Source organism: Pimephales promelas, chromosome 3 (assembly GCF_988280905.1).
Source record: "Pimephales promelas chromosome 3, fPimPro1.hap1.1, whole genome shotgun sequence".
NCBI classification, from domain to species: Eukaryota; Metazoa; Chordata; class Actinopteri; order Cypriniformes; family Leuciscidae; genus Pimephales; species Pimephales promelas.
Genome location: NC_142771.1, coordinates 29,391,972 through 29,418,728, shown reverse-complemented (window position 1 = coordinate 29,418,728; position 26,757 = coordinate 29,391,972). Strand labels below are relative to the sequence as shown.

General features: G+C 38.2%; 2 protein-coding genes across 4 annotated transcripts in view; both read left to right on the top strand.

Annotated features, from left to right (window-relative positions):
* myo15aa (myosin XVAa) overlaps positions 1 to 18,770 on the top strand; it is a 43,151-nt gene extending 24,381 nt beyond the window's left edge. The window contains exons 34-67 of the mRNA XM_089128725.1: positions 51 to 139; positions 1,542 to 1,665; positions 2,443 to 2,628; positions 2,765 to 2,829; positions 2,910 to 3,020; positions 3,648 to 3,726; positions 5,196 to 5,337; positions 5,545 to 5,635; positions 5,757 to 5,910; positions 5,999 to 6,114; positions 6,218 to 6,277; positions 6,688 to 6,763; positions 6,855 to 6,970; positions 8,826 to 8,944; positions 9,073 to 9,214; positions 9,300 to 9,411; positions 9,916 to 9,990; positions 10,239 to 10,444; positions 10,534 to 10,676; positions 10,782 to 10,854; positions 11,291 to 11,363; positions 11,470 to 11,543; positions 11,662 to 11,744; positions 11,839 to 11,969; positions 12,048 to 12,142; positions 13,349 to 13,426; positions 13,520 to 13,616; positions 13,731 to 13,891; positions 14,047 to 14,180; positions 15,682 to 15,815; positions 15,904 to 16,037; positions 16,973 to 17,113; positions 17,251 to 17,527; positions 18,473 to 18,770. Coding sequence (XP_088984851.1) covers positions 51 to 139; positions 1,542 to 1,665; positions 2,443 to 2,628; positions 2,765 to 2,829; positions 2,910 to 3,020; positions 3,648 to 3,726; positions 5,196 to 5,337; positions 5,545 to 5,635; positions 5,757 to 5,910; positions 5,999 to 6,114; positions 6,218 to 6,277; positions 6,688 to 6,763; positions 6,855 to 6,970; positions 8,826 to 8,944; positions 9,073 to 9,214; positions 9,300 to 9,411; positions 9,916 to 9,990; positions 10,239 to 10,444; positions 10,534 to 10,676; positions 10,782 to 10,854; positions 11,291 to 11,363; positions 11,470 to 11,543; positions 11,662 to 11,744; positions 11,839 to 11,969; positions 12,048 to 12,142; positions 13,349 to 13,426; positions 13,520 to 13,616; positions 13,731 to 13,891; positions 14,047 to 14,180; positions 15,682 to 15,815; positions 15,904 to 16,037; positions 16,973 to 17,113; positions 17,251 to 17,352 — 3,716 coding nt within the window. The 3' untranslated portion in view covers positions 17,353 to 17,527; positions 18,473 to 18,770. The remainder of the gene's footprint in view (positions 1 to 50; positions 140 to 1,541; positions 1,666 to 2,442; positions 2,629 to 2,764; positions 2,830 to 2,909; positions 3,021 to 3,647; positions 3,727 to 5,195; positions 5,338 to 5,544; positions 5,636 to 5,756; positions 5,911 to 5,998; positions 6,115 to 6,217; positions 6,278 to 6,687; positions 6,764 to 6,854; positions 6,971 to 8,825; positions 8,945 to 9,072; positions 9,215 to 9,299; positions 9,412 to 9,915; positions 9,991 to 10,238; positions 10,445 to 10,533; positions 10,677 to 10,781; positions 10,855 to 11,290; positions 11,364 to 11,469; positions 11,544 to 11,661; positions 11,745 to 11,838; positions 11,970 to 12,047; positions 12,143 to 13,348; positions 13,427 to 13,519; positions 13,617 to 13,730; positions 13,892 to 14,046; positions 14,181 to 15,681; positions 15,816 to 15,903; positions 16,038 to 16,972; positions 17,114 to 17,250; positions 17,528 to 18,472) is intronic.
* A 257-nt stretch (positions 18,771 to 19,027) lies between these two features.
* Positions 19,028 to 26,757, top strand: part of llgl1 (LLGL scribble cell polarity complex component 1) — a 41,114-nt gene continuing 33,384 nt past the window's right edge. For all 3 annotated transcript variants that reach the window (XM_039686560.2, XM_039686559.2, XM_039686558.2), the window contains exons 1-2: positions 19,028 to 19,269; positions 20,750 to 20,847. In XM_039686560.2, coding sequence (XP_039542494.2) covers positions 19,189 to 19,269; positions 20,750 to 20,847 — 179 coding nt within the window. In that variant the 5' untranslated portion in view covers positions 19,028 to 19,188. The remainder of the gene's footprint in view (positions 19,270 to 20,749; positions 20,848 to 26,757) is intronic.

The window sequence follows — 26,757 nt, the reverse complement described above, 5'->3', positions numbered from 1 at the left end:
TGCTATTGGCATGATTTCTATTTTTTTTCTCAAAAACTGTGAAAAAATAGAATCAGACTTCAGTGAAGCACCAACTCAGAAAGGCATGGACAGATATCTCGACAGCCTGTTCGACCCAGTGCTTTCTGATGGTAATGGGGTAAGTTTATCTGGTTCACTCCCCCAATTCAGCAAGAGTTTTTAACAAGTGTAAATGTAATAGATGTTTAACTACACCGATGAGCCACATTATGACATTATGACCACCTGCCTACTGTGCTGTTGGTCCTGGCATGGACTCTACAAGAATCCTGGATGTGTGCTGTAGTATCTGGCACCAAGACGTTATCCTTCGAGTCCTGTAGGTTGTGAGGGGAGCCACCGTGGATTAAATTTGTTGGTTCAGCAAATCCCACAGGTGCTCAGTTGGATTGAGATCTGGGGAATTTGGAGGTCAACCCCTTGAGTTCCTCATCATGTTCCTCAAACAATTCCTGAACAATTTGTGCAGTGTGGCAGGTGCATTATCCGGCTGAAAGAGACCACTTCTACCAGGGAACAACATTGTCATCTACCTGGTCTGCAACAATGTGTCAAATGTACATTCGCATGAATGGCTGTACCCGTGGTTTCCCAGCAGAACAAAGACCTTCTTCTGGCTTGGACCAGATGGGATAGCCTTGCCCTCGTGCATCAATGATCCTTGGACGCCCAACGCCCTGTCACAGATTTTTTCCCTCCTTGGACGACTGTTGGTAAATTCTCACCACTGCTGACTGGGAGCAACCCACAAGCCTTGCCGTTTCAGAGATGATCTGAGCCATTCGTCAGGCCATTACAATTTGTCCCTTGTCAAAATCGTGCAGATCTTTATCCCTGCTTTCCATCTAATCTACCGAAACCTTAAATTTGTGGTCTTGTTAGGAAATGCTTCACTTGTGACTTATCATAATGTTTTGGCTCATCAGTGTATTTATGGAAAGGAGCTTACAAATATAACATGAATGCATGAAGAACACAACTGGCCACTTGATCCACATGGTGCAAGTGATTGAGTGTATCAATGTGCTCTATGGTTGCCAGGTCCCCTGCAATGAAGGTGATTAAGTTACTGGTTTACCGTATTTCTCACAGCATTGAGCATACTTAATTTACTTCTCTTAATTTCGAAATGATTTCTGGTGTTTTTAAATACTTATAGAGGTATGGCAGTGGAATGATTAATATATTTATTATTTGAGGACACTTATAAAAATAAGCTCTGAAACCTTTTCAGTCGCAAAGGAATAGTTAGTTTAAAATGAAATATACATAAATATATATGGAAATGTATATATATACACTTTTTTTTGCTCTCTTAAAGATCCTAGACTGGTAAGGGAAAACAGACTCCTGTGGTCTATGCAGCATGCATGGCTCTGTCACAGTTGCGATAGTAAATGGGCTATGCCCCTCTTAGAGAGTATAAGGTACTCCCATGGGGAGATTGATTTCTCGTATGACTGAGCTTGGAAGGGTCCAGCCCTGAGTTGAGAGCCTGTTTTGCTTTGCCTTATCTCCAGGATTTTGAGAAGTCATCCAGCATGTCTAGCCGTATGAAGGGAGCTGGCGGGATTGGAGGGGAGGATGGTGACATAGTGAAGCCCCTCTCCAGCAGGCCTTATCCCCCTGGACTGCAGCCTGGTGGTGAGTTCTGCATCTGTCCTATTTCTGTCCTCTTCTTACCACACATCAATTATGCATGGGTACACACTAGGGTTAATTTGGACCTAAAAGCAGTTAATTGCCTGCTATTCAGAATTGCTAATTTTTGTAAACTGCACATTTACCAATGCTTTGCATGATAAATAACCAATTTACAATTCGATTGCTTTAATTCTTTGGGGATTTTTTTGTTTGTTTTTGTTTTTGACTGTGGCTTTTGGTGATTGGTATTACAAAATGGGTGCCAATAATGTTCTTCATATACTTATGTGTACAAAAAAATACTTTAAAATAACTAGCTGATGACAACTTTTGCTATGTTTACAAGACATTTTTTAATCACATCAACAAAAAGTCTGAAACTTTACTTAATTCTTTATTCTTATTTTTTTAAACAAATTAAACAGTAACACACACACACACACACACACATATATGTGATATATATCACACCTCAAGCTAAATACTATATATACTGTATATATATATATATATATATATTAATCAATTTAATCAAACTGTTTAACACTTTAAGTCACATTATTTAAAATAATAAAATACAGAATATTTCTTATATGAAAAAGCTGCTAGGTGTTTATTTCACTTTAAGCAGTATTGTTCATGTTTATTTAATTAGTTGGTTGGCACAGCTAATTGGGTTTCACGCCAAAATCCTAGCCAACTTGCATTAAATCATTTGATTAAGATATGTGAAGGGATCATTGCTTACTGATCCATAGCCATATTTACTGTTCTCAGCGGTGCCAGTTCTACCTGTTATGGGAGGAACAATGATGCCACCTATACCTATGCCAGCTATGCCCTCTGTGCCTCATGCCCCTACCGCCGTACCCTCAGTACCCATAATGCCTTCTATGCCAGCCTTGCCTGCTATGCCACCTTTGCCAGCTTTGCCTAATGTGCCTCCAATGCCTGATATGTCAGGTATGAATGCTGCTTAAGTCCTTCTATATAATGACGCTTGGCGGTGATTGATTCTCTGGGATAATTGTTTAAACACTGCACTGTTTATTTCTGTGCGTACATTCGCTTGATTTTGTGCTTATTTAAATCTTTAAATGTGTAGATCCAGCTGTCATAGCACAGCAACAGCAAGCCATCATCAACCAGCAAGCGATTATATTGGTGAGCAAACAAAGCATGGCTTAGACTTGTAGCAAAATACTAAATGTGTTTGAATAGCGAGCTAATGTAATGTACGACAGGCTCAGCAGATGACAATGCAGGCCATGGCCCTTCAGCAGCAGATGTATAATTCAGCGCACCACACACACAGCGAGCATGTGCCAGCTCCCCGCTCCAGCCAGTACAGTCCTGTGAGTATCTCTGAGCACTGATTACTATATGGATCATTAGAAATCAAGTCAAAGCTTTATTATAATGACATAGATAGACGTCATATTGGAACTTTACATTTCCACACACAGTATTGGGGTCAGTGAGATATGTTTTTGAAAGAGGTCTCTAATGCTCAACAAGGGTGTATTTTTTATATTAAAATGTAGTAAAAATAAAAATAGTTAAAATAACTGTTTTCTTTATTCATATATTTTATTCCTCTGATGGTGAAGATGAATTTTCAGCATCATTACTCCACAGTCTTCAGTGTCACATGATCTTTCAGAAATTATTCTAATATGAATATTTGCTGCTCAAGAAACATTTTATTATTATAATAATCAGTATTGAAGACATTTGTCGACAGTTGTATAAAGTTCAAAATAAAATCCAAAAAAAAAAATAAAATAAAATTTGAAATTAAAATCTTTTGTATCATTATAAATGCCTTTTCTGTCGCATTAATACTGAGTATTAATTTCTTTAAAAAAAACTTACTGACCCCAAACTTTTGAATGGTGGTTGATTTTTTTTCCTCAAAACATACTATTGAACAGTTGATACTTTAAAACAAACCTGTTGTTGGTCATGTATCTTATTTGAAGACTAAACAAGAAACTGGACCTGTTTCCTACAAACCAACCCCTGCTTCCCCACCACAGAAACCTTCACAGAGACAGTATAGTACGTCACTATTTCAATCTGTATGCCTTCATGCTTAATTTCACTTATTAAAATGATTATTTCACAGGTAACAATTTACAACGAGGTTCTATTATTTAAAGGAGTAGTTCACTTTAAAAAAAAAAAACTTTTGCTGATAATTTACTCACCTCCATGTCATCGAAGATGTCCATGTCTTTCTTTCTTCAATCGAAAAGAAATTAAGGTTTTTGATGAAAACATTCCAGGATTTTTCTCTATATAATGGACTTCACTGGGAACCAAACGGTTCAAGGTACAAAAGACACTTTCAGTGCAAACTGCAAACTGTTCAAAGGGCTTTAAACGATTTCAGACGATGAATAAGGGCCTTATCAAGCGAAACAATCGCTCATTTAATAAATAAATAACAATGTTTAAGCTTTATAAGCTCAAATGGTCGCCTTGCTCTGTTCTGTGATGCACGTTTCGGACTCTCGTTCAAACTCGTTCATCAAAATGAACAAATCTTTTTTTGAGTCATTTGGTTCATTCAACGAACGAAATAAATGAATTGACTCAGGAAAAGATTTGTTCATTTTGATAAATGAGTTCGAAGAGGAGAGTCACAAACTCGCACCACAGAACAGAGCAAGGCGACCATTTGAGCTTATAAAACTTAAACTTTGTTATTTTCTTTAAATGAGCGATCGTTTCGCTTGTAAAAACCCTCAACGCATTCTCACCCCAAGGCGTCACCTTTGACCATGCTTCAATATTTGACGTTTTAGGCGCCCTAAAGGAAAGCGTCAGGTAGAGGACGCGGTTAGGTTTAGGTGTGGGGTGGGGGTAGGGTACACGCGATCCTAGGGCGTCATCGAACTGACGCTAAAGGCCGCCTAAAGCGTCAGATATTGAAGCATGATAGTCTTTTAGTCTTGTCAGTTAAGTGACGCCTTGGGGGTGAGAATGGGCTGAAACCCTTATTCATCGTCTGGAATCGTTTAAAGCCCATCTGAACAGTTTGCAGTTTTCACTGAAAGTGTCTTTTGGACCTTGAACCGTTTGGTTCCCATTGAAGTCCATTATATAGAGAAAAATCCTGGAATGTTTTCATCAAAAACCTTAATTTCTTTTCGACTGAAGAAAGAATGACATGGACATCTTGGATGACATGGGGGTGAGTAAATTATCAGCAAAAGCTTTTTTTTTAAAGTGAACTACTCCTTTAACGCATTAACTAATATTAGCCAACAATGGCTAACAAAAATAAATGTTAGTTAATAAAACACAACTGTACTTTGTTAGCTCTGGTGCATTGAATTATATGAACAGAGACATATATATATATATATATATATATATATATATATATATATTTACATTTTAATAATTATAACTAAGATTAACAAATTCTTTACAAATATTTTTTATTGTTAGTTCATGTTAAGCAATGTAAATTTATTGTAAAGCGTTACTATTTCATCAGTGTTTGGCTATGTTTCCAAAAGGCCCAACTAGGAGGGATCCACCAGCGGGGGACTTGGTGAGAGGCACTATCTCAAACACAGAACACTTAGAGCCAAGTCACAACATCAAAGACATTATCAAGCAGTATCAGACTAACCCTGTAAAACCAGCAGAGTTGCCCAGGTGAGAACGAGAACTGAACATGTTTAGATCTGAGCGGCAGTTCCACATTCATTAATACTGAATGACCTGAACTGAAAACTGAGACACAGCAAACCAATGTTCTCCCGGACCTTATAACAAAACATGAATGAAATATTAATCAAAAGAGATCATTAAAGTAGAACAGAACAAAGGCTAAAGCTCTACCTTCACTGGTCTTCAATACAGGAGGGAAGCTAAAGTGTTTTTGAGGAAACCAGACCCCCATGACGAAGCTATGTTGATTCTTAAGGACCAGATGAGTGCTCCACCTTCACAGGTAAATCAGTCATAGTTAATTTACAGATAAACTGTCAGTGAGTTAACGTGGTATAAAGTATTATCAGTATCAGCGTTATCATTGCGGTTAAACCTGATGTGTTCATGTCCCAAACTATCAGCAAAAGAAAACCTACACTCCAGTTTCTCCTTCGTCTTCTGCAAAGGAGTTTGATTATGACCACCATGGGCCACTAAAACCAGCAAAAAGCATAAAAACAAAGCGATCACCTCCTGTGCCAGCTGTCAGTCAGAGATTCCCAGCTCCCGCTCCTGGTAAACTCAGATCATCTGTGTCATTTCATTCAGATATAGAAACCATATTAGCATGGCTGTAATGTCATGGTGGTGTGTCACATTACAGTATCTAGAGAACTTCCAGTTGAAGAGGAGAATATTCAGACTCAGCTGCACAAGAGGAGCAGTGAAGAGCACTACACCTACACCAATGTACCCTGGAAAATCTACTTGAGGAAAGAGGCTAGTGTCATTTGTTTTGTATTGGGTCAATGGGATACAGTGCTGTTATGCTAAAATATGGAAATAATTATGAAACATTAACCATACTTTTGTGTGGTTTTAGGTTTTTTATCCGAAAGACAGCTTCAACCACCCGCTGATACTAGACCTCTTGTTTAAGCAGGTTTGGACTTTCTTTTTTGTGCTCTTATGCTTACAAAGTCAGATTTATTTGATCAAAAATACAGTACAAACAGTAATATTGTGAAAATTACAGTGTTGTAATTTAAAATAACTGTTTTCCATTTTAATATGTAATTCAGTGTCACATGATCCTTCAGAAATCATTCTAATGTGCTGATTTGGTGCTCAGAAAACATTTCTTATTATTATCAATGTTAAAACAGTTTTTGTGGAAACTGTAACATTTTTTTTCCAGGATTTTTTAATGAATATAAAGTTCAAAAGGACAGCATTTATTTGAAATGGAAATCTCTTGTAGCAAATCTTATTGACCCTAAACGTTTGAATGGTAGTGTATACATTTGTGATTGTTTTTACTTTTATTAACCGTAATTGTAATGAAACTTTCAGATTGTCCATGACACATTCTCAGAGGCTTGCATTCGCATTACAACGGAAGAAAGGGAGAAGATGAAATCCCTTTTTGGTATGATTCATGTTTCACATACACATTTTCCTCTTGTGATATGTGAACTTTGCTTGTGGGGAGGAACATTTTGGCTTCTATTTTGTGACAGTGGAGCAAAACGTTGACATCAATGCCACAATCCAGGATGAAAATGTGAAGAAGAAGATTGTGGTTGCCGCAAGAGACACCTGGGAGATCTACTTCTCACGCCTCTTCCCAGCATCTGTAAGGAATCTCTCTCAGATTATCCCTGTTGTTGAAAATACCTGCATGGACCAGCCTGAAGTTCAGTGGTTTATGTTGGTTAGGGCTGTTTTTTTTTCTTCTGGTGGCTCTGCATAACACACTGTTCACAAAATGTAAATTATGAAATTACTGAAATGAGCTCAGGTTCTGGTGAAACTGGCTGAAAGGAATGTAGTCATATCTGGCACGTCAGCATCCAAAACTCATCATAATGTATTCTAATGTTTTCAGCGAGCATGTGCTGCTTCATAATGCTAGTTTAATCATGACAACTCTCAGAGTAGTTTTGGCATTTTAATTATATGGCAATGCACATGTATTTGGTTTTGGCGGATTAAGAGCCAGATTTACTAACAGCTTGCACCAGCGCAAACCCTCTTTTGGTGTTAAAAAACTACTGTCAGGATTTACTTAAGACACACAGTGAAAAATTAGCACTGAAAAGGCGTGGACACAGTTATTTTTGCGTCTGAACTTATTGCACAGTTATTGCCTTATTGCGTATACATTTGTAGGAGTTTCTCTTTCAGGTGCTACATTTCTGGGAGAAGAGAATTTAAAGGGATAGTTCACTTTGAAATTAATCTTTGCTTACCTCAAGGGCATCCAAGATGTAGGTGTCTTTGTTTCCACAGTATTTTCAATTTTAATATTTTTAGGTCAAACCGTTGGTGTCTGTCAGTCATATAATGCAGGTCTATGGGGTCCATCACAAAGAGCATGCACAGAGAAGTCCAAATTAAACATGATTTAATGACTCGTAAGTACACATTGATGGCCTAAGACACGAAACGAACGTTTTTTGTGAGAAAACGAACAGTATTTATATCGTTTTTACCTCATGTAATCACAGCCACGTCCAAGTGATCTGAGGGCGAGGGCGCTTCGATCTGCGCAAGCGCAACGGCGAGCGCCCGGAAAGCCCCGGAAGTGATCTCTTGTGCCGTGTGTGTACCAGGGACGTAGCCAGAATTTTATTTTTGGGGGGTCCCGTCTTTAAATGAGGGGGCAACATTATTTATATATACTGTATATCAAGTTGATCTTTCCGTGCTTTTTTAAAAAAGTGTAATATTGTACTTTGAGTTTGAGCGCCTGCCATTGTCACGGCATATTAACTCTCACGCAAAGATGAAGATGACAGCGTAAGTTACGCGCAACACGTTATATAAACAAATCAAGTTTGAAAATAAGCTGCATTTTACCGCGCAGCATTTTGATTGGTCAATCTATCAATCCTAATAAAACAACTTGAGGGGGCCTAGGCCCACCCAGGCCCCCTCGTGGCTACGCCACTGGTGTGTACGTCATTCATTGTTTACACTGAGATTTTGGAAGTTTTACCTTTCACTGTGGGGGACAACCGGCCGGGACCGGCTTGTCCCCCGATTTCTCACTTCAGCGTGAGAAATCGGGGGAGTCTCACGCTCAATGCGTGAGAGTTGCCAGCCCAACAAGATTGGCTCGATCAAGATCGGCTCGCGCTGCACTGTTGTTGATGGTCCAAATTGATAAAGGTCCGAGAAGCACAAAATGAGTTTCGTTCCACTTTCATTTTTTGCCATTTGATGTTGCACAACGTTAGGTGGTTGCGCCAGTGCAGATTTTGGTCGGCAGGAAAAATGGTCCAACTGTAATGGTTCGGTTTGTAATGCGAGTCCGAGTCCATCAGTCCGGGAGTCCAAGTCGAGTCACGAGTCCAGAGAATGGAGTCTCGAGTCGGACTCGAGTCCGAGTCCAGGACTCGAGTACTCCATCACTAGTATTGCACCATCTAAAGTTTCATTACTGAACTAGATAAGCCTACAAATCTTCCTGTTCTTGTCCTGAACAGGGCAGTGTTGGCACAGGGGTCCAGGTGCTGTCTGTATCTCATAGAGGAATCAAGCTTTTGAAAATGGTCAGGAGCAGTGCAGTAGCCCCAGACTACTTCAGGGTTCTACGACCCTACAGGTACCAGTTGCTGAGGCTTTTAATGTCTGTGTTTTGTCGTTGTTTTTAATGAATTCGTATTTTTAATGAGTTTAATTAAAGATACAGTACCACCATCATAAATATTCTTTGTTGTTATGATCTTACAGCTATACAGACATCATGTTTGTCACCATTCCTTCCAAAAACATGTTGGAGTTCAACCTCACCAATGAGAAACTGATTCTGTTCTCTGCCAAAGCTCCTCAGGTTAAAACTATGATTGACTACTTTATCACAGAGCTGAAAAAGGTCAGTTCCCTCATATATTGATTCACTCCGGGGTTGATTGGCTGTAGTGCGGTGTGTTAATTGCGCTCTCTGTCTCTCGCTCTAGGACTCAGACTATGTCGTTGCTGTGCGTAATTACATTACAGATGACAGAACGCTGCTGAGTTTCCACAAGGGAGACATCATACGCTTGCAGAAAATGGAAGGCTTGGATGCAGGTGAGACTGCTTTAAACCAAAAGTACTCATGAATACCTTACACTACTCTTCATATTTGGGGAAAAAAGAGCCTAAATAATTAAGATATCACTTGAAGGTCAATAATCTGTTCATTTGTTGAAAAAATGTTAAAATAAACTGTTTTTTTATACATAAAACAACTTGATGAAGCTGTTCCGTGATGAACATTTTTTAAAATAATGAATTAAACCTCTTTTCATTTTCATTATTTTTTTTTTTACAAAAATAAACTGGAATATGCATATACACTAGATTACTTTAATTTTACTAGGTAATTGTTACTTTTTTCTTAATAATTTTGAAAATCTTTTCTTTTCATTGACCTACATACATCCTGTTTCCTGTGATTGTCAACTGTCGTTATGATGAATTTAATGTGTACTGACCCCAAACTCTTACAGATAGCTAAATAGTATTGTCAAATGGTGAAACTTGTCCACCTAAGCCCTAACTTTGACTGCTGGCTCTGTGGCTGTTTCACAGGCCAGTGTTATGGTTGCATAGTGAAAAAGAAGGTGATTCTCCTGGAGGAGTTAAAAAGAGACACACCTGATTTTGGTGGGTCATGCGTGGAACCTGCATGGAGTGCTTTTTGGGGGTTTCTTGATGTGCACTTAGCAGTGTCATTACAGTTGAATTTCTGGTTTGCAGATTTATCTGAATTTATGCATCCCTACTGTAGTTGCATGTATAGAAACGGCCTTCCTTCTCTTTGCATGATGGTTTCACTGATGCTTTTTATACAGGCTCTTCTATACTACCATCACACGCCAATTTTCACACACCATGTCTTGTTTTGTGCAAAGGCTGGAAGTTTGGGGCCATTCATGGGCGATCTGGGGTTTTTCCTGTGGAGTTTGTACAGCCAGTGGCTGCTCCTGACTTCATTAGCATTCCTGTGGACAAGAAAGAGGAGCCCAAGAATAAGCAGGGGCGCGTGGCCGCCTCGGCCGCTGTGGCTGTAGCTGTGGGGTCCGCTGCCGCAGCCCATGAACTGGGCCGGTCCATTGAGGTATGTGTGCTTCACGGGCATTTAAATCCTGATTTATATGTGCCATAGATGATTCTTTGAGCCGCTGTGTCACCGCATCAAACCTCTAGGTGGCGTCTCCTGTCAGTGAGTATGCAGAGGCCTTTACAGACAGTGCTGATATGGACATCGATGAGAGAATCTTTCAAGACAGCCAGTACAACATGGTGGAGTTTGCCAAGAAATATTTCAGAGGGGCCCAGAGAAACAACGGGTCTGTTGATTACATCATGGAGCATTGCGAGCTCAAGTTCTCACAGTTGCATAGCTGAATTAAGAAAATATAATGAATATACTGACATATGCTTGGATTTTGCAGTGATTCATATAAGAAAAAGTCAAAGAAGACAAAGGAATCCAGAGAACCGTCAGAAATGGTGAAATTTTCCAAGGTACAGGATACATACCATACTATCAATTTTGAAACATTGAGGTTCTTAAAAGAATATAGTTCATTTAAAATAAGTATACTGTCATGATTTATCGTGTAATTGATTCATTGTGTAATTTAATGAACAGATATTGAGGCTTTTCAGCTTTATAAAACATACAAGTATCATAAAAGTAGCACATGCATCTTTGTGTGAGGAATATTTTAAGTCAATATTCGCCAAAATTGGATCATTCAGTGAATAGAACCATTTCAAAGAATGATTCATCAATTAATTGCACATTGGGGATTTAGAGTGAATATAATCCGTGCTTACTTTAAACACATTTTATATGATTTTAATATACCTTTATGTAATAATAATGATAAACATGGTTGATATGTTGTGTGAAGCTTTTTTATGCATAATCTAATTGATTTTTGCTTTGTTTTTGTAGTCTCCAATTCAAGAGTCCCTGATCGAGTTCACTGATGAAAATATGAACAGAGTAGCTGGAGAGATTTTTCTTGGTAAGCAGAAAATTAAATTACAAATTAAATGACAGATTTTTTTTCTGTCATCAATTGTTTTTAATGTTTACTATTTAATACGACATCAATGATGATTATCCTTCAGCTATAATGAAGTTTATGGGAGACTACCCAATGAAAGGTCAGGCCGAGCAGGACGTTGTGAGCACCATCCTAAGGGTATACAACTCTTAAAATAGCCCAACAAGTCTTGTCATCATTAAATATTAAGATACCAGACAGGATTGTGCTTAATGTCTTCAATTCCACTCTGATATGAACCCAATCTCTGTTGCAGTTGAGTGGCGAATACGGATTAATGAAGGATGAAGCGTACTGCCAAGTCCTCAAGCAGATCACTGGAAACACCAGCTCCAAGACGTATAAGCTTGCTTTTTTCTGAATGAGCGAACCATGCAGGACTCATTGTAATGTGCCAAGCAGAGTAACAGGTGATCTTTGCTGTGTTTCGCAGGGAGAGTTGTCAGAGGGGCTGGAGGCTGCTGTACATTCTCACTGCATTCTACAAGTGTTCAGAGGCGCTCAAGCCTTACCTGCTTAAACACCTTCAAGATGTCTGTGCAAGTCCCGGGGTGCACTTTCAAGGTATTTTGCCTACATCATGTTACAATTACACTGATTACATATTAACTGATGATTACAAATAACACGATACGTTGATAGGCATTGCCAAGGCTTGTGAGCAGAACCTAAGGAAGACGTTCCAATACGGTGGACGTGTTGAGCATCCTAATGGGATGGAATTGAAAGCTATGCTGGTTAGTTGCACATAAGCAAATATCAATGCTAATTTCAGTCACATTTTCTCCAATCTGTGCTTAAAGGGATAGTTCACCCAAAAATGAAAATTAAGTCATTACCCCAGACAGCAAACTGACATTGAATCAACGTGGAAACGACGTCTCTCATGACATCGAAACAATGTTGATTTTGCTCATCGAATTAACGTTGAACCAACGTCAGACGCGGCATTTTTCAAAGCTAAATGAAAATTGAAAATGCTTTCATAACGTTGAAACAACGTTGATTTCAAGTTTATTTTCCGCTAGTTTTGAAAGAATGACGCGTCTGACGTTGGTTCAACGTTAATTCGATGTGCAAAACAATGTCAGATCAACGTTGTTTCGATGTTTCCACGTTGATTCAATGTCAGTTTGCTATCTGGGTAATTACTCACCCCCATGTTGTTCCAATCCCGTAAGACCTTCGTTCATCTTCAGAACACAAATGAAGATATTTTTGATTAAATTTGAGAGATGTATCACTACCACATAGGCACCCTATGAGAACTACGTTATTTTCCTACTACTTCTTGTTAAGTTCTCGCGCATACGTAGTGGAAATCTCTTGAACTCTCGTCTCAGGCCCAGAAGGAAGAAAAGGAATAGTCGAATAAAGTCGTTATTTTTGTTGTTGTTTTTTTCCGCACAAAAAGTATTCTCGTCGCCTGATAAACTTATAGTTGAGCCACTGTTGTCACATGGAATATTTAAACATTTTCTTCAATGACTTTCTGGGCCGTCAAGTTTCAATCCCTTATGGTGTCTTCACACCGAACACGAATTTTATTATTTGCGCGAGTAGATTACATACAAAGTCAATGCAAAGACGTGAATAGACGCGTCATTCACGCCGAGCGTTGCGAATGACGCGAATTGGGCGACGCGTTTGCCGCGAATGTCTTCCGCGCAAGTTGAAAAATTTGAACTTGAGCGAATGTTCAAGCGTCTAACTAGACGCGATAGACGCGTATTTGACACTCTATTCGCGTTTGGTGTGAACACACCATTAGGGTGCCTATGTAGGAGTGATCCAGCTCTCAAATTTAATCAAAAATATCTTAATTTGTGTTTCAAAGACGAACAAAGGTCTTACGGGATTGATACAGCATGAGGGAGTAATTAATGACTTAATTTTCATTTTTGGGTGAACTAACCCTTTAATTATGCACAATTGTTTTCAAGGCTGGAAGGAGCTCCAAGCGCCAGTTGTTTCTTCTTCCTGGTGGAATTGAACGCCACCTAAAGATCAAAACCTGCTCAGTAAGTTGCCTCTGTGATATTTATTGCAGCTTGACCAATCATATTCATTTAGTAGGAAACTTTTGATTCTAATTCACTCTTGTTACTTTGAAGGTGGCTCTGGATGCCATTGAAGAGCTGTGCTATGAGATGGGTCTGCATAAACTTGAGGCCTTGGATGAATATGCTGTATTTGTTGTCACAAACAGAGGTGAGATGACTGAAAGGAAAAAAACACATTGTTTAAAATAATTTGCCGCTGATTGTTTTCAGTAGCTACAAGTAATACAAGCTGTTTTCTCATGTGTTGTCACCCTTTCTCCAGGTCAGAATGTCCGGCCTCTGAACAAAAGGGAGTACATCTTGGATATTGCTACAGAGGCTGAACGCGTTGATAGCAACTACAGTCTGTGGTTTCGAAGAGTGATATGGACGCAGCCACTAAAGTTTGACAACGAGCTCGGAGTCACTATGCATTACAATCAGGTATATCAGTCAGACTGATTCAATTTCCCAGACATTCCTTTCATGTTTTGTGCTGCTTGTTTCATAAGTTACAAAGATCTAAGGCATTTGTTCTTGTTTTGATCTAAGTTATCGCTGTCTAGGCTACTAATCTGATCTTCGTTCATATATTGCAGGTGTCCCCTGACTACTTGAAAGGGCTGCTCAATGTTGTCCCACAGGGTAAGGCCAGTGAGCAGCAGCTTCAGCAAGTGTCAAAACTGGCAGCCCTGCAACATCGTGCCAAGGACTCGCTCTACCTGCCGTCCATGTAAGGCCATTAATCTGGCGTCACGCACTGCATTTATCAACCAGAGGAAGAACTGAAATGTTATACATTCGTCAAAAGCTAAACAATATCACATTTATAATTGTACAAAAGAGTTCTATTTAAAATAAATTCTGTTCTTTTGAGCTTTGTAGTCATAAAATAATTTTGAACAAATTTTTACGGTTGCACAAAACTTTTAACATAGATATGTTGATTATCAAAAACAAGTTTCTTAAAGGGACACTTCACCCTTTTGCATTAAGCTTTGTATCTTTAAAAACCCAGTCATATTTTTGAATGGTCATGGTTTATTCCCTTATTTCCCCCTGAGATTGGAGAAATAAGGATTTTAGTGTTTTACTTCCTGCTTTTTATGATGTAAAAATCGTCATTTTCAGTCACATTTCTTTGAAAAGTGTAGAGACTACAAACTTAGCTCCTCATTATTAAATTTTTAAACATTTTAATAGTTAAATGAACAAATACAAAACAAAAGTACTGTATAAGCCAACAGTCCCTCATTGACTATTGTCTACACACAATAGAAACAAAACACTACTCTCTCGTTTCTCTCTCGATCTGCCGTTTATACTTCCGCTCCTCTGTGAGAGATATGAGACTGGTCGGTGCGTCTCTGTCTTTCATTATAACTCACGCCACCGGCCTCGCGCCGTCCTCTTGCGGTGCATAACTCACGTCCCTCGTCCTGCTCGCCACAGCCAACAAACTAGAAATTTTGTGTGAAATGAATTTCAAACTCTGGTGGCAGCTAACGTTAGCCTTGTTGACGAAAGAATGATTTCTCTGATGTGTGCGCAGTTCCGGATTAGTGGGTGTGGCTTGCGGAGCTGTTCAATGTGGTGCATTGTGGGTGTTGTAGTCTTTCCTACAAATGCACCCTTCGGTTATTTTCTGTCTTTTCTCGGTCAAGAGGGCACCAAATTCAAAAATTCTTTTTACATTTCGACTACATATATGATCCACTTTCAATAAAGATTAATGTTGAAATGGGTGAAATGCTCCTATATATGAATGTATATGAATGATTTCTGAAGGATCTTGTGACACTGAAGACTGGAGTAGAAAACAGATATTTTAAATTGTGATCATATTTTACTGTTTTTACTGTATTTTTGATCGACTAAATGCAGCCTTGGTGAACAGAAGAGACTTCAAAAACATTGACCCATAAACTTTGAACAGTTGTGTACACACACTGACCATTAAGCATAACTGCCTGATCTCCAAGTGGAAAATTGTAGTTGTCGAGGAATACAATCCCAGAGATCATTACTAGGTACAAGGGAGAAATGATTCACTCCGAAGAAGATGTCTGTCTACATATTAATTACTGTGTATATTCTATAGAGGTAAAACTTGTGATTGTAAAAACACTTATGATTGCTCTGCTGGAGAAAATCACCTGGCTATAGTGTCCCTGAGGTCATTTAAGTTTGACACTTCATTTATAGACTAACTTTCTCTTGTTCTCTGCCATCAGCCTTGAGGTTCAGGAGTGTATTCCCACCCAACTCTTTGGTCTCCAGCGGCCCCAGCAGTGGTTAAACATGGTAAACCAGCATATGCAGCAGGTGCAGGCCCTCAGTCCCCATCAGGCCAAAGCACAATTTTTGGGTGAGGTGTTGACTTAGGAGAACAGCCAATGTGGAGGGGCGCAGCCATTTATTCAAAAGGCTGATTGTTGTACTTGTTTCTGTTTCAGGGCTTGTGAGTGCTTTTCCCATGTTCGGCTCATCATTCTTCTACATACAGAGCAGCAGCAATGCTGCTATCAACACCCCGTGTGTACTGGCTGTCAATCAAAATGGTCTGAACTTTCTAAGCAAAGAGACTCATGTAAGTTTAACCCCTTGTTTCCCAATCTTTACTAAAAGCCTGTGTGAAGATAAGCTTTTAAAGCTGTATTTCTAAGACTGCATTATTTATTAATTTAATAGCGTAACTTTTTTTTAATTCTGTCATAATTAAGACATGTAATATATGTTTAAAATAAATTGAGAGTGAGTAAATAATGACAGAATTAGTACAAAACTTTGAGGTTGGTGAGATTTATTATTGTTTTTGAAATAAATCTCTTATGTTCACCAAAGCTACATTTATTTATTTATTTTTTTCAAAAATACAGCAAAAAACAGTAATATTGTTTAAAAATTTTTTTAAAGCTTAGAATAACAATTTTCTATTTTAATATACCTTAAAATGTCATTCCTGTGATGTCAAAGCAGGATTTTCAGCATCATTACTCCAGTCTTCAGTGTCACATGATCCTTCAAAAATCATTCTAATACGCTGATTTAAAGAAACATTATTATTATTATTATTATTGATGTTGAAAACAGTCGTGCTGCTTATTATTTTTGTCGTGATACTTTTTTTCAGGGCTCATTTATTTGAAATTGAAATATTTTGTAACAAGTACACATGTCTGTACTGTCCCTGTTGATCAATTTAATTTTAAGTATTATTTTTTTCAAAGGTCTTACTGACCCCAAACTTTTGAATGGTATTATATCTCTTTAAGGCTCCTATTTAAATCATCAGCACTTGTTTCTGTATTTTAGTAAATATGATGCACGTCCTAGATAAAGATTTGATTGAATTTTGCACCAATTTATGTAAAAGTATGCATTATTCTTGGATTAGAATATGTAATCTGCTTTGGCACTGCTATCCATTATACCCTATATTTGCAAATATTGTTGCATTTCCTGCCTAGATATTATCTAACATGGTCACATATAGACTTCACAGCTGTTTTCAATGTTCCTCAGGAGCCGATGGTGAAGTTCCCGTTGAAGGAGGTCCAGTCCACCCGGACACAGAGGCCCACAGCTGGCTCCAGTTACCCGTACGTGGAGATAATGCTGGGTGACCTAATGTCTCAACGCATTACACAGTTACAGCTGGACCAGGTATGGACTTTCAACTAAAAGAGGGAGTGTAGGATTCCAAATCATCACACAATATAAATCTAAGTCATATATAATGAGTTTTCATTTTCACGGAGCCACTGTGGGCTGAGCTTATTCCTGTGCGTTTTACTTTACAGAGCCTTGAGCTGTGCCGTGTCATCGCCATGCATGTGGAGAACCTGCTGTCCGTACGAGAAAAGAGACTTACTCTGCCGCCCAGTGAAATCACACTGCTCTAGCACGCCTTCTCACTGTTTTTTATTAGTACTTTTATGGCAATAATTGCAATCAGACACTATTAAACACACGTCCAAAGCCAGCTGTCATCATTGATAGTGCAATATGTCTGTTTGCAATTTAACCAAGTTTTAGGATTAGCTTGTTATTCGCAACAATTTGCATGCTTTCCATTAGGTTGAACAGGGACGTTGGAACTATTTTGTGAGAGGGGGGGCAGGATTCCCGGGGGAATCCCCGGGGGGGGGGGGGGGGTGGGGAATTCTGTCGGAATTACGCACCGTTTCAAAATATTGGTATTAAATCCATTTTCTGAGAATTTATCAGTCAACTTGTTGATTAAAACGATTGATTAAAATGAAATACAATTTATAAAAACGAAATTCTTTTAAAAAACATAATAAGACAGATTTACTGTGGGCTATGTCTGACCCATTCCAAATGTTTTCCGATATGGTGACTCTACTGATGGACCGCTCCTTGATCCATCAGTGCTTGAGTCACCATATATCGGAAAATAAAACGTTTTAAACATGAATAAAACATATCCTGTTAAGCAGAGCATTAATTTAGTTCGTTTAAATAAGAGATCTAGCGCTAAAATGTTTTGTTTTTGAAATCAAGAGGAACGCTTGTTGCCGCTGCTGTCAGTTGTAGGCTGTTCTCTGTGGCGCGCAGTCTTCACTCGGACGCGCACTTTAATCGCCTTTACGTCGGAGACTCTATTCATTCCGGTAAAATCACAAAATAAATGTGTCCTATGCTTGATATTGACTGTAACCACAGATGGACATATTCTGTTTTGATGAGAGAGAAAAAAAACTGTACCTAGGGCGGATTAGAACCCGTAACCTCTGGCACTCTGGGCAAAAGAGCTACCACTAGACCATTCAAACGGTCAAATAAAATTTGGCGGATCGACGTATTTATTTATGGGTTGAATAGAAAGGCTGCACAGTTTGACAAGTTTGTACCCAGCACTTCCGAATGTGTCTCTGTGCCCAGCAAATTTCAAACTGACGCCCGTGCTTAGGTGAATTTAGGGGGCGGCCGGGGGAGGGGGGCGCCCGTAGGAGGGGGGGCGGCCGCCCCTCCCGCCCCCCCTGTTCCAACGTCTATGAGGTTGAACATATGGTCCCATAGTTTAAAACACTATATTTCTATTCTACCTCTAGCTCCGAACACATGATCAGCAAGAGTTTATATTTTTTATGAGAGAGAAAGAGTAATAAAACAATGTAGCCACTGTTTTTGAAGTTGCACTAGGCTACTTGAGACTGTTATGATTTAAATATTTATGCAATGTTTTTATTATGTTTAATTCTCTATGTGGACGAAAAATGCACTATGTAGTATGCACAATGAATGTAGTTGGTATAAAATGAAGACTTTTAATAAAATAAATCACAGCTGTACTGTTTCTCACAATTTAATTTAATAACACTGAATGCACAATGAATAATATTAATATTATGCTGTTAAATGTTTGTAAAAAAAATGTATGCTTGGCAGTTCAAACGTGTGACTGAATAGTTACGCTAGCCGAATCCTGATCCGTGTTTTCCACGCGCTCGCTGGCAGTGGGCGTGGCTTGGTGAATTGGTTACAGATTCTTCGCTCTGATTGGCTCTCCTGAGACGTGGTTCCTGCGAACTTGCCCTGTGGTTAAACTGCATAAACACACAGCTGAAAACTTGCACGGCTTGAGGAGTGGATACAAAAGAAACTGGAGCTTGCATGAAGGATCACATTGTTTCTCTGCACCGATTCACGCCTAACGGAATTTCTATCAATCTGAGACGGTGCGGGCTGTGATATATCTCTGATTCGGCTTCAGGATGATGAAGTTTAGGTTCAGACGGCAGGGAAATGACCCTCATCGTGAGAAAATCAAGCAGGATCTATTTGCATTCAATAAGGTATGTGGGATACATAGCGTTGGGTCTCCTGTGTCTCGAGGATGCATGCGTTTCGGGTTGCACTGAAATCGACTGAAAGAACATTTAATTCTAGAAAATATATAAATAATTGCATGGATTGTTTAAATGTTGTTTTTAATTACACGCAACTATTAACGGCAATGTTTCCAACTATCAGGGCTATATATATTATAGGCTAAGTATCAACAATATTATACACGCATGAAAGTTGTTTGCAACTATGAGTACTTTATGTATAGCAAGCTTTTCTTCTTATTAGTGGACAGTTGGACTTTTATAGCTTTGCGAGAATGAAAAAAATGTGCTGTGTTTGATATTCATCTTAATCAGTGGAGCTCATTAAATCAGATGAGATCAGGGCGCGTTGTCTATTGTGAGTGACCTCAAAGTTTACTCGTATTTGTATCCATCTTCAGCGGTTAGTTTTTACATTTTTCTTCAACGAATTTCAATTACAGATGCAGTTTATTTTACTTAATTTTGTTATGTTTGACAACTTTTTTTATTTATTCATTTGCATATCATAATTATTTGAGATTATATAAGAGCTAAATATATTAATGTAGTTCAATGAAAATTTCATTAATGAAACAAATCGTGTTTGTTTATTGATATTGGTTTCTGAGCCTTGAATGTGTCCTGCTGCAGTGGTGCTGCTGGCAGGAGCAGGGTGATTGTTAAGATTTGTAGAGCTCTTCATAATGAGGCTGCTCTTAAATCATAATGAACATGTTACTGCTCCCCTGCCAGAAACACAGAAAGGGTTTGATTGTTGGTTCTTTACTGATGACCAAACTCTGGCAACATTTCTAGCCCTCCTCCTCATTGTAAAGCATTATGAGAGATAACATTTTCAAACATCTTGGGTTATAGCCCTCAGTTTGTGTTCATTTCTCTAATGCTGCTAATTACATTTATCCACAGATGGTTTTTGTGGATTTGAAGGAAAGCGTTTGTGTGTCATACTGATGAAGTGTCATGACACTGTGTATAATGTTACAAGAAGCTTCTGTTATTTGCACTTTGTCAACCTGTGGAAAGAGATCAGCATCCTTTGGCCAACTTCAAGCCTTGTTTTGCTTAAATTCGTGCCCTCTGTGTGTTGATTTAAGATGACATTTTTAAAGGTGCCCCAAAACATGTTTCTGCAAATCATTTTTGATGACTTGTGTGAAGATGAATTTAACATTGTCTGTCAAATCTACTAGGTTTCCTCCCTAACTATTCCTGGTTCTGTATTTTTGTTGTAAAAACAAGGAAATCCTCTTCCTGTCAGGATCACACGACTACATTGCTAATTGTAGCATCAGGGCTCATTAGAGGTCAATGAAGTATGAATTGGTTTCTTTTTTAGTAGAAAAAGAGAAATTCTTACAAATTTTTATCTTGGGTGCATTTACATGTGAGTTTAAGTCCTGGATGTGAGATTTCCTCTTTCTTTTCTTTGTTTTTTACTCAGACAGTTGAACATGGATTCCCAAACCAGCCAAGCGCTTTGGCCTATGATCCCACACTGCAGCTTATGGCCATTGGAACTAAATCAGGGGCCATCAAATTGTATCCTTTTGTGAGCGCTTTACTAAAATGGAATTAATGATAAAAGTTCTCTTTATGTTGTACACTGACGAACACTTGAGATTTATAAAAATGTTTGTACTTTATTCAACAAGAATGCATTACATAGAACAAAAGTGGACAGTAAATACTTTCACATTTACTTAAATTCTATACAGTATCCTGAAAACCAATGTATGTTGCCACAAAAATACAGTAGGCAGCACAACTTTTTCCATGTAGACAAAAAATATTTTTTTTAATTTTATTTAAAAAACAATGGAGTTATTTGTATTTGTCTATATAATGGTGTCCAAACTTTGGCGAGATCCACTGGCATGAGTTATTAAACACTGACTTCTTCAATGTTAAAATATGAAACTCTTTGCATCCTTGGTGATAGTTCTCCAAACTCTAATTTTTATAAAAGGTTAAGAAAAACATGACCAAATCTATCTGGATCGATCATACAATGCAGTGAGGGAACGTCCTAGTTTATGGTTCACTGATTGTGATGAATTACTCTGGATGTATGGCTCTGTTGTGTTGAAGACCTGAGTCATGCCTTTGTACACAGTGTGACTCACTACTTATTGTTTTGACCTATCAAACTTGGTACTTTACAAACAAACTTTTCTAAATTGTCATAATTATAGTTGAGGCTGTCCAGGGCTTAATCTGTAAGTCCAGTGGGTTTAAGGAATGTTTAGGAGGGTATTATCAGAATAAAGTGTTGGAGAAGCTATCATTATCTAGTCCTCTTGGACTGGACGAGTCAAACAGCCAAAACATCATGGATGGAATACATCCAACATTCTTTCACAGTAATGCTTGCTTTTTCTTCTGGAGATGGAAGCTGAGATAGGAGCAGGATCAGTAATATTATGATGATTGTGATGGTACAGTGCAGGTCTTTGAGCTTTAGGAGGCTGGTGGTGTCTGGCACAGCCCAGCTGAGAGACGCTCAGCCTGCAGCCCTAACTCACTCGGTGGGGAGGGTGGGAGCTGAGGACAGCCTGATCTGACAGCCTGCCACTCACCAGATCTGAGTGAATGTCAGCACTTAGAAGCTAATGCCTCGTCCGTCAGACGAGAAGACTCAGGATACAGGGAAGACAGAGACTGGCTGTAAATAAAGGGTTGAGTAATGACAGATTTGGCTTTGACGGCATTTGTTTGAGTGTTGAAGGCTGTGTGATGTGCGATCCAAGTTTAGTTTACCCATTCTGAGTCTGACTCCACCCTTATTAAAACTGGATGTCTTTGAATAATTGCTGTGAATATAGTGTTAGCTTAGTGTTGGTCTGTCTCTCTATCTCTGTTTTGTTGCTTTTTTCTGTCATCAAGTTCTTTTAGAGACTTAAGTTCTGTTCAGACGTTTCCTCATAATTTTATTTTACAAGGAAAACTAAATGAGTTGGCGTCACACTATTTTGTTTTGTGCTGAATTCTGCGGAATGGATTTATATAGGCCTAATCAAATTAGCCCTAATATGTGATAAACTAGGTGTTTTTTCCCTTGTCATATAATATTTGGTGGGTTTTTTTTTTATTAATTTGAACTTGGTAAAAATCTGTTAAATAAACAGAAAATCAACTTATTGATTCTGCAATCCTATAATATTCTTTCACAAATAAAGAAATGGTTAAAAATAACAATAAAAAAAAAACCCGGACAGTCTAGTAAGTTTGTGTGCACTGGGAAGTGTGTATATATGAAGAGTTCAGATGCAAAAGCCTCTAAATGCCATTTGAAATTTTCTTCTTTAATGATGATTTTTATCAAACTTGTATATTTAAGTTCAGTAATTTCACTTAAATGGCAATGATAATTACCTATTAATTGTTATTTAAGTGATATTACTGAACTTAAATATACAAGTTTGATAAAAATCATCATTAAAGAAGAAAATTTCAAATGGCATTTAGAGGCTTTTGCATCTGAACTCTTCATATATATATATATATATATATATATATATATATATATATATATATATATATATATATATATGCACACTTCAGAATATCTCACTGCTGAATTCGACTGTCTGCAAGGTAAAAAAAAAATTCAAAGACAGACATTCAAAGACTTGTTTAAATTGTTAATTGTATAAATGAGTATATGCTGAATGCTAACGGTAGATGAGAGAGGGACTGTGGTATTGCAGTGTTTGCCGTTCTATTAGTAATAATAAAAAAGCTAATGTTTTGTATATTGTTTACTTGCTTTGTTTAGTAGTTCTATGTAAATAAGATATGATTATATTGTGTGCTCAGGCACTGGCAGTCTCAATGCTGTCAAAATAAAAGTCCCAATTGTGACGCATCGGCCAAACCGAAACAGGCCAATGCAGATCGGTCTTGCCGATTTAATACTCGGCTACTAGTAAATAGAAAAGTAATGCAAACTAACAAACCTGTTAAAGGGGTGGTATAATGCCCCTTTACAAGATATAAAATAAGTCTCTGATGTCCCCAGATTGTCTATGTGAAGGTTTAGCTTAAAATATCCCACAGATCAAGTTTTATAGCATGTTAAAATCGTCTCTTTTGGAGTGTGAGAAAAATGTGTAGTTTTGTTTGTGTCCCTTTAAATGCAAATGAGCACATTTGGCTCCCGCCACAGTGGGCGGAGCTTCAAGATCTTGCGTGTTAGCAGCTCCACTTAACTCATGCAAACACGCACTAAAATGTCAGAAACTGTTCTGCTTTTTATGTTCAAACTGAAGTCGGACAATGATGGTGACAACATGTAGAATGAAAAAGTGACAACATGTAGAATGCAACAGGACGTTTCTGAATGGTTAGTTGATGAATTTATGCAGCTGATGTAGAGTTAACTATCTTCAAGTCATTGGTTAGCAGCATATTCTTTAATGAGAATCTATAATTTGCTAGTGTTAGAACGTTTGTAAGATGTCTAAACACAGTGACGTGCTATTGCATTTGTGTTTGTGTATTGCAATAATTGTTAAAAGATGGATGTGACAGTTTAAGCAGACTCCCAAATGTGCTTTACTGCAACTCCTCTTCCTCTTCTCAACACTGCTTACGTGTTCTCGGGGTCTATGTACATTTTAGGGTTCATGATGTCACTAACCAGGGAGGAGCATTGTGTTTACAACATTGTGAAATTAAGGAAAATCTACTGTGGAAATATACGCATTTAGATTCTGTATCAGCCGATTCATTAAAGCTGCAGTCCGTAGCTTTTTTGGGTGTTAAAAATTGTCCAAAATACATATTTGAGAGAATACATAACCAGCCAGTGTTCAAAACTCTCAATTCAAAGCAGTGACCTTGTAATAATGTTTTTAATTCCAGTGGAACTGGTGGATTTCCGAGGGAGATTCGAGTATTTCAGTCTTTCAGTCATTACGTCACATCTGTACACATAAAGGAGCCTAGGTAGGCTAATAGGCTATATTGTGAGTGAGGATGTTGGAGGTGGAGATTTATAACTTTTTCTTACCGCACCTATATATAATATAATTAAACTTATCAATTTGATGGCGGATCCAGAAAGGTTCAAATGACAATCACCAGTGACAACTGGAGAATCACCCATTGTAAAATGCTTTGGAGTGGCTACAGAAAAAAGAGATTGCAACCGGACCCATGCGAAAACAACGATACATATCAGAAGGACATTACGCGTAGTCACAGAATACTGACGTTGTTAACATTAACAAGTTGTGAACAAAGTATAATTTGCACAGTTTTGCGTGATATGATAACTTATAAGCGATTTTTAGATTTAATCAGCTCGATTTACTGCAATGTCAGAACTAGAACAAAAGTGGATGTTACTTGTTCAGATGACATTTTCCAGTGAAAATTATGTTGGTCGTACTTCCAAAAAGAATCATCTGTGATTTTGAATGTCCGTATCGACACCGGCGCGGTGACTGACAGCCTCACACTCTCCTCAAACATTGTCTTCATCCGCGACGTGTGATGTCGAACTACAACTCACGTAAAGTTTATATTTCCGCGAATGACTGCAATTGCAGATTTCAAACAGAGATGGCGACAGAGGAAAAAATGCGGATTGCAGCTTTATGCACGGTGGAGACCCAGTGACTCCAAGATCTTTTCCTATAGGACGGTCATGGCATAAACATGGGTTGAATCCGTAGCCATAATTGGTTGGATGAAAAAACTAGCAAAATCTTTTTGAACAACCTATTTTTTTAGTAAAAACAGAATACAGAGTCCACACACCAGAAGTTTATCAGAGTTATTTGTCAGTTACTTTATCAGAGTTTTTATCTGAGTTATTTGATTAAGCTGTCAGTGCTTTCTTCATTAGTTAGGAAAAAACTGGAACTCTGCTGTGGTTTGATAAGCTCCATTTTATCTGGATTGTTTCCAGCTCCAGATGTGTGGTTTTGCACATCAAAGGCTAGATTGCTGTGATGTGCATAACTCTACAGCCCCGGTCATCCTGATGTCAGACGCCAGAACGACCCAGTCTGAAGCGCATCTGATCTAGGGTGCTGTCTTCAGATTTTGTCCAGTTCATCCTGTGCAAAGCTGTTAACAGAAGCTCTGATAAATTCATTTATTATGTGACTAAGCCATTAACCACTCCAGTGGAAAAAACCTCCTTTTTTAATAGTTCTTAAAGCTGAAGTGTGTTTTTGTTTCTGTTGATACAATTCTTTCTCGTATTGTAGTTTAATAGAGTGCTGCAGAGTTGATGTATTTATTTGTTGGCCAAAACCCGAAAATTTGTTAGCTTTTTTTTCTAGCACTTCTTGTTCCATCAACCACCTTAAGTCGATATTTATTTATTATTTTTTTTTTTTTTAACGGGTGGTTATATGGTTAAATGCTCTTTGGTTAACACAAGCTCGAGATGTTTTCACTTTTAATTCTATGACATAAGTAATACCCCACTTGTGATTTTATTAAGCTTTTTACTTGACTTTAAATAAGGCATTTGCTAAACAGGACAGATGTTGTCACAGACTTTAATTTCACCTACTCACTACTGTTTTCGCAGCCTCGCTGTTTATAATTGCACTATTCTAACTCAAACTTTATGGAAAAATAGACTGAAGAGTTGTCATCTTAGTGATTACTGTAACAGTTAATAGGTGCCCAGATAGCAAACTGACATTGAATCAACATGGAAACAACGTCTCTCATGACATTGAAACAACGTTGATTTTGCTCATCGAATTAACGTTGAACCAACGTCAGACGCGGCATTCTTCAAAGCTAAATGAAAATCGAAAATTGGTTTGCTTTCATAACGTTGAAACAACGCGTTGATTTCAAGTTGATTTTCCGTTAGTTTTGAAAGAATGACGCGTCTGACGTTGGTTCAACGTTAATTCGATGAGCAAAACAATGTCAGATCAACGTTGTTTCGATGTCATATTTCCACGTTGATTCAATGTCAGTTTGCTATCTGGGTGGTTTGCAGTCACGTGATTGTGTTGACGCGCGGAATGCAGATGGAGGGCAAGGAGTGAAGAGCGCAATGGACGAGATGGAGGAAAATCCGTACTTTACTACTTTAGACGCTATTACAAGAGACGTATATAAACAGAAAATTTAAACATATGTTGGACGTGATCCTTACGTTATGATGAGGACCGATTTTCAACTGCAGACGTAGGTTTGCAAGGCATTTTTCCCAGTGTTTTTCTGTCAATTTCTTGTATTTTCCCCCCTTAACAACAAATTTTGTCACACGATAAAAACTCCTTGTGATTTGATCGATTTGAGCAACCATAAACGATGCAAAACATACGCATTTTGAGTGTGTTATAGTGCTTCCTAAATATAGAAATCACTTCCTGCCCTCCATCTGCGTTTCACGCCATGGCAACGCAGTGGCGTGACATCACGTGAAAACAAGCTATAGATAAGTAAAAGTAAAACTGGCCGCCCCTCATG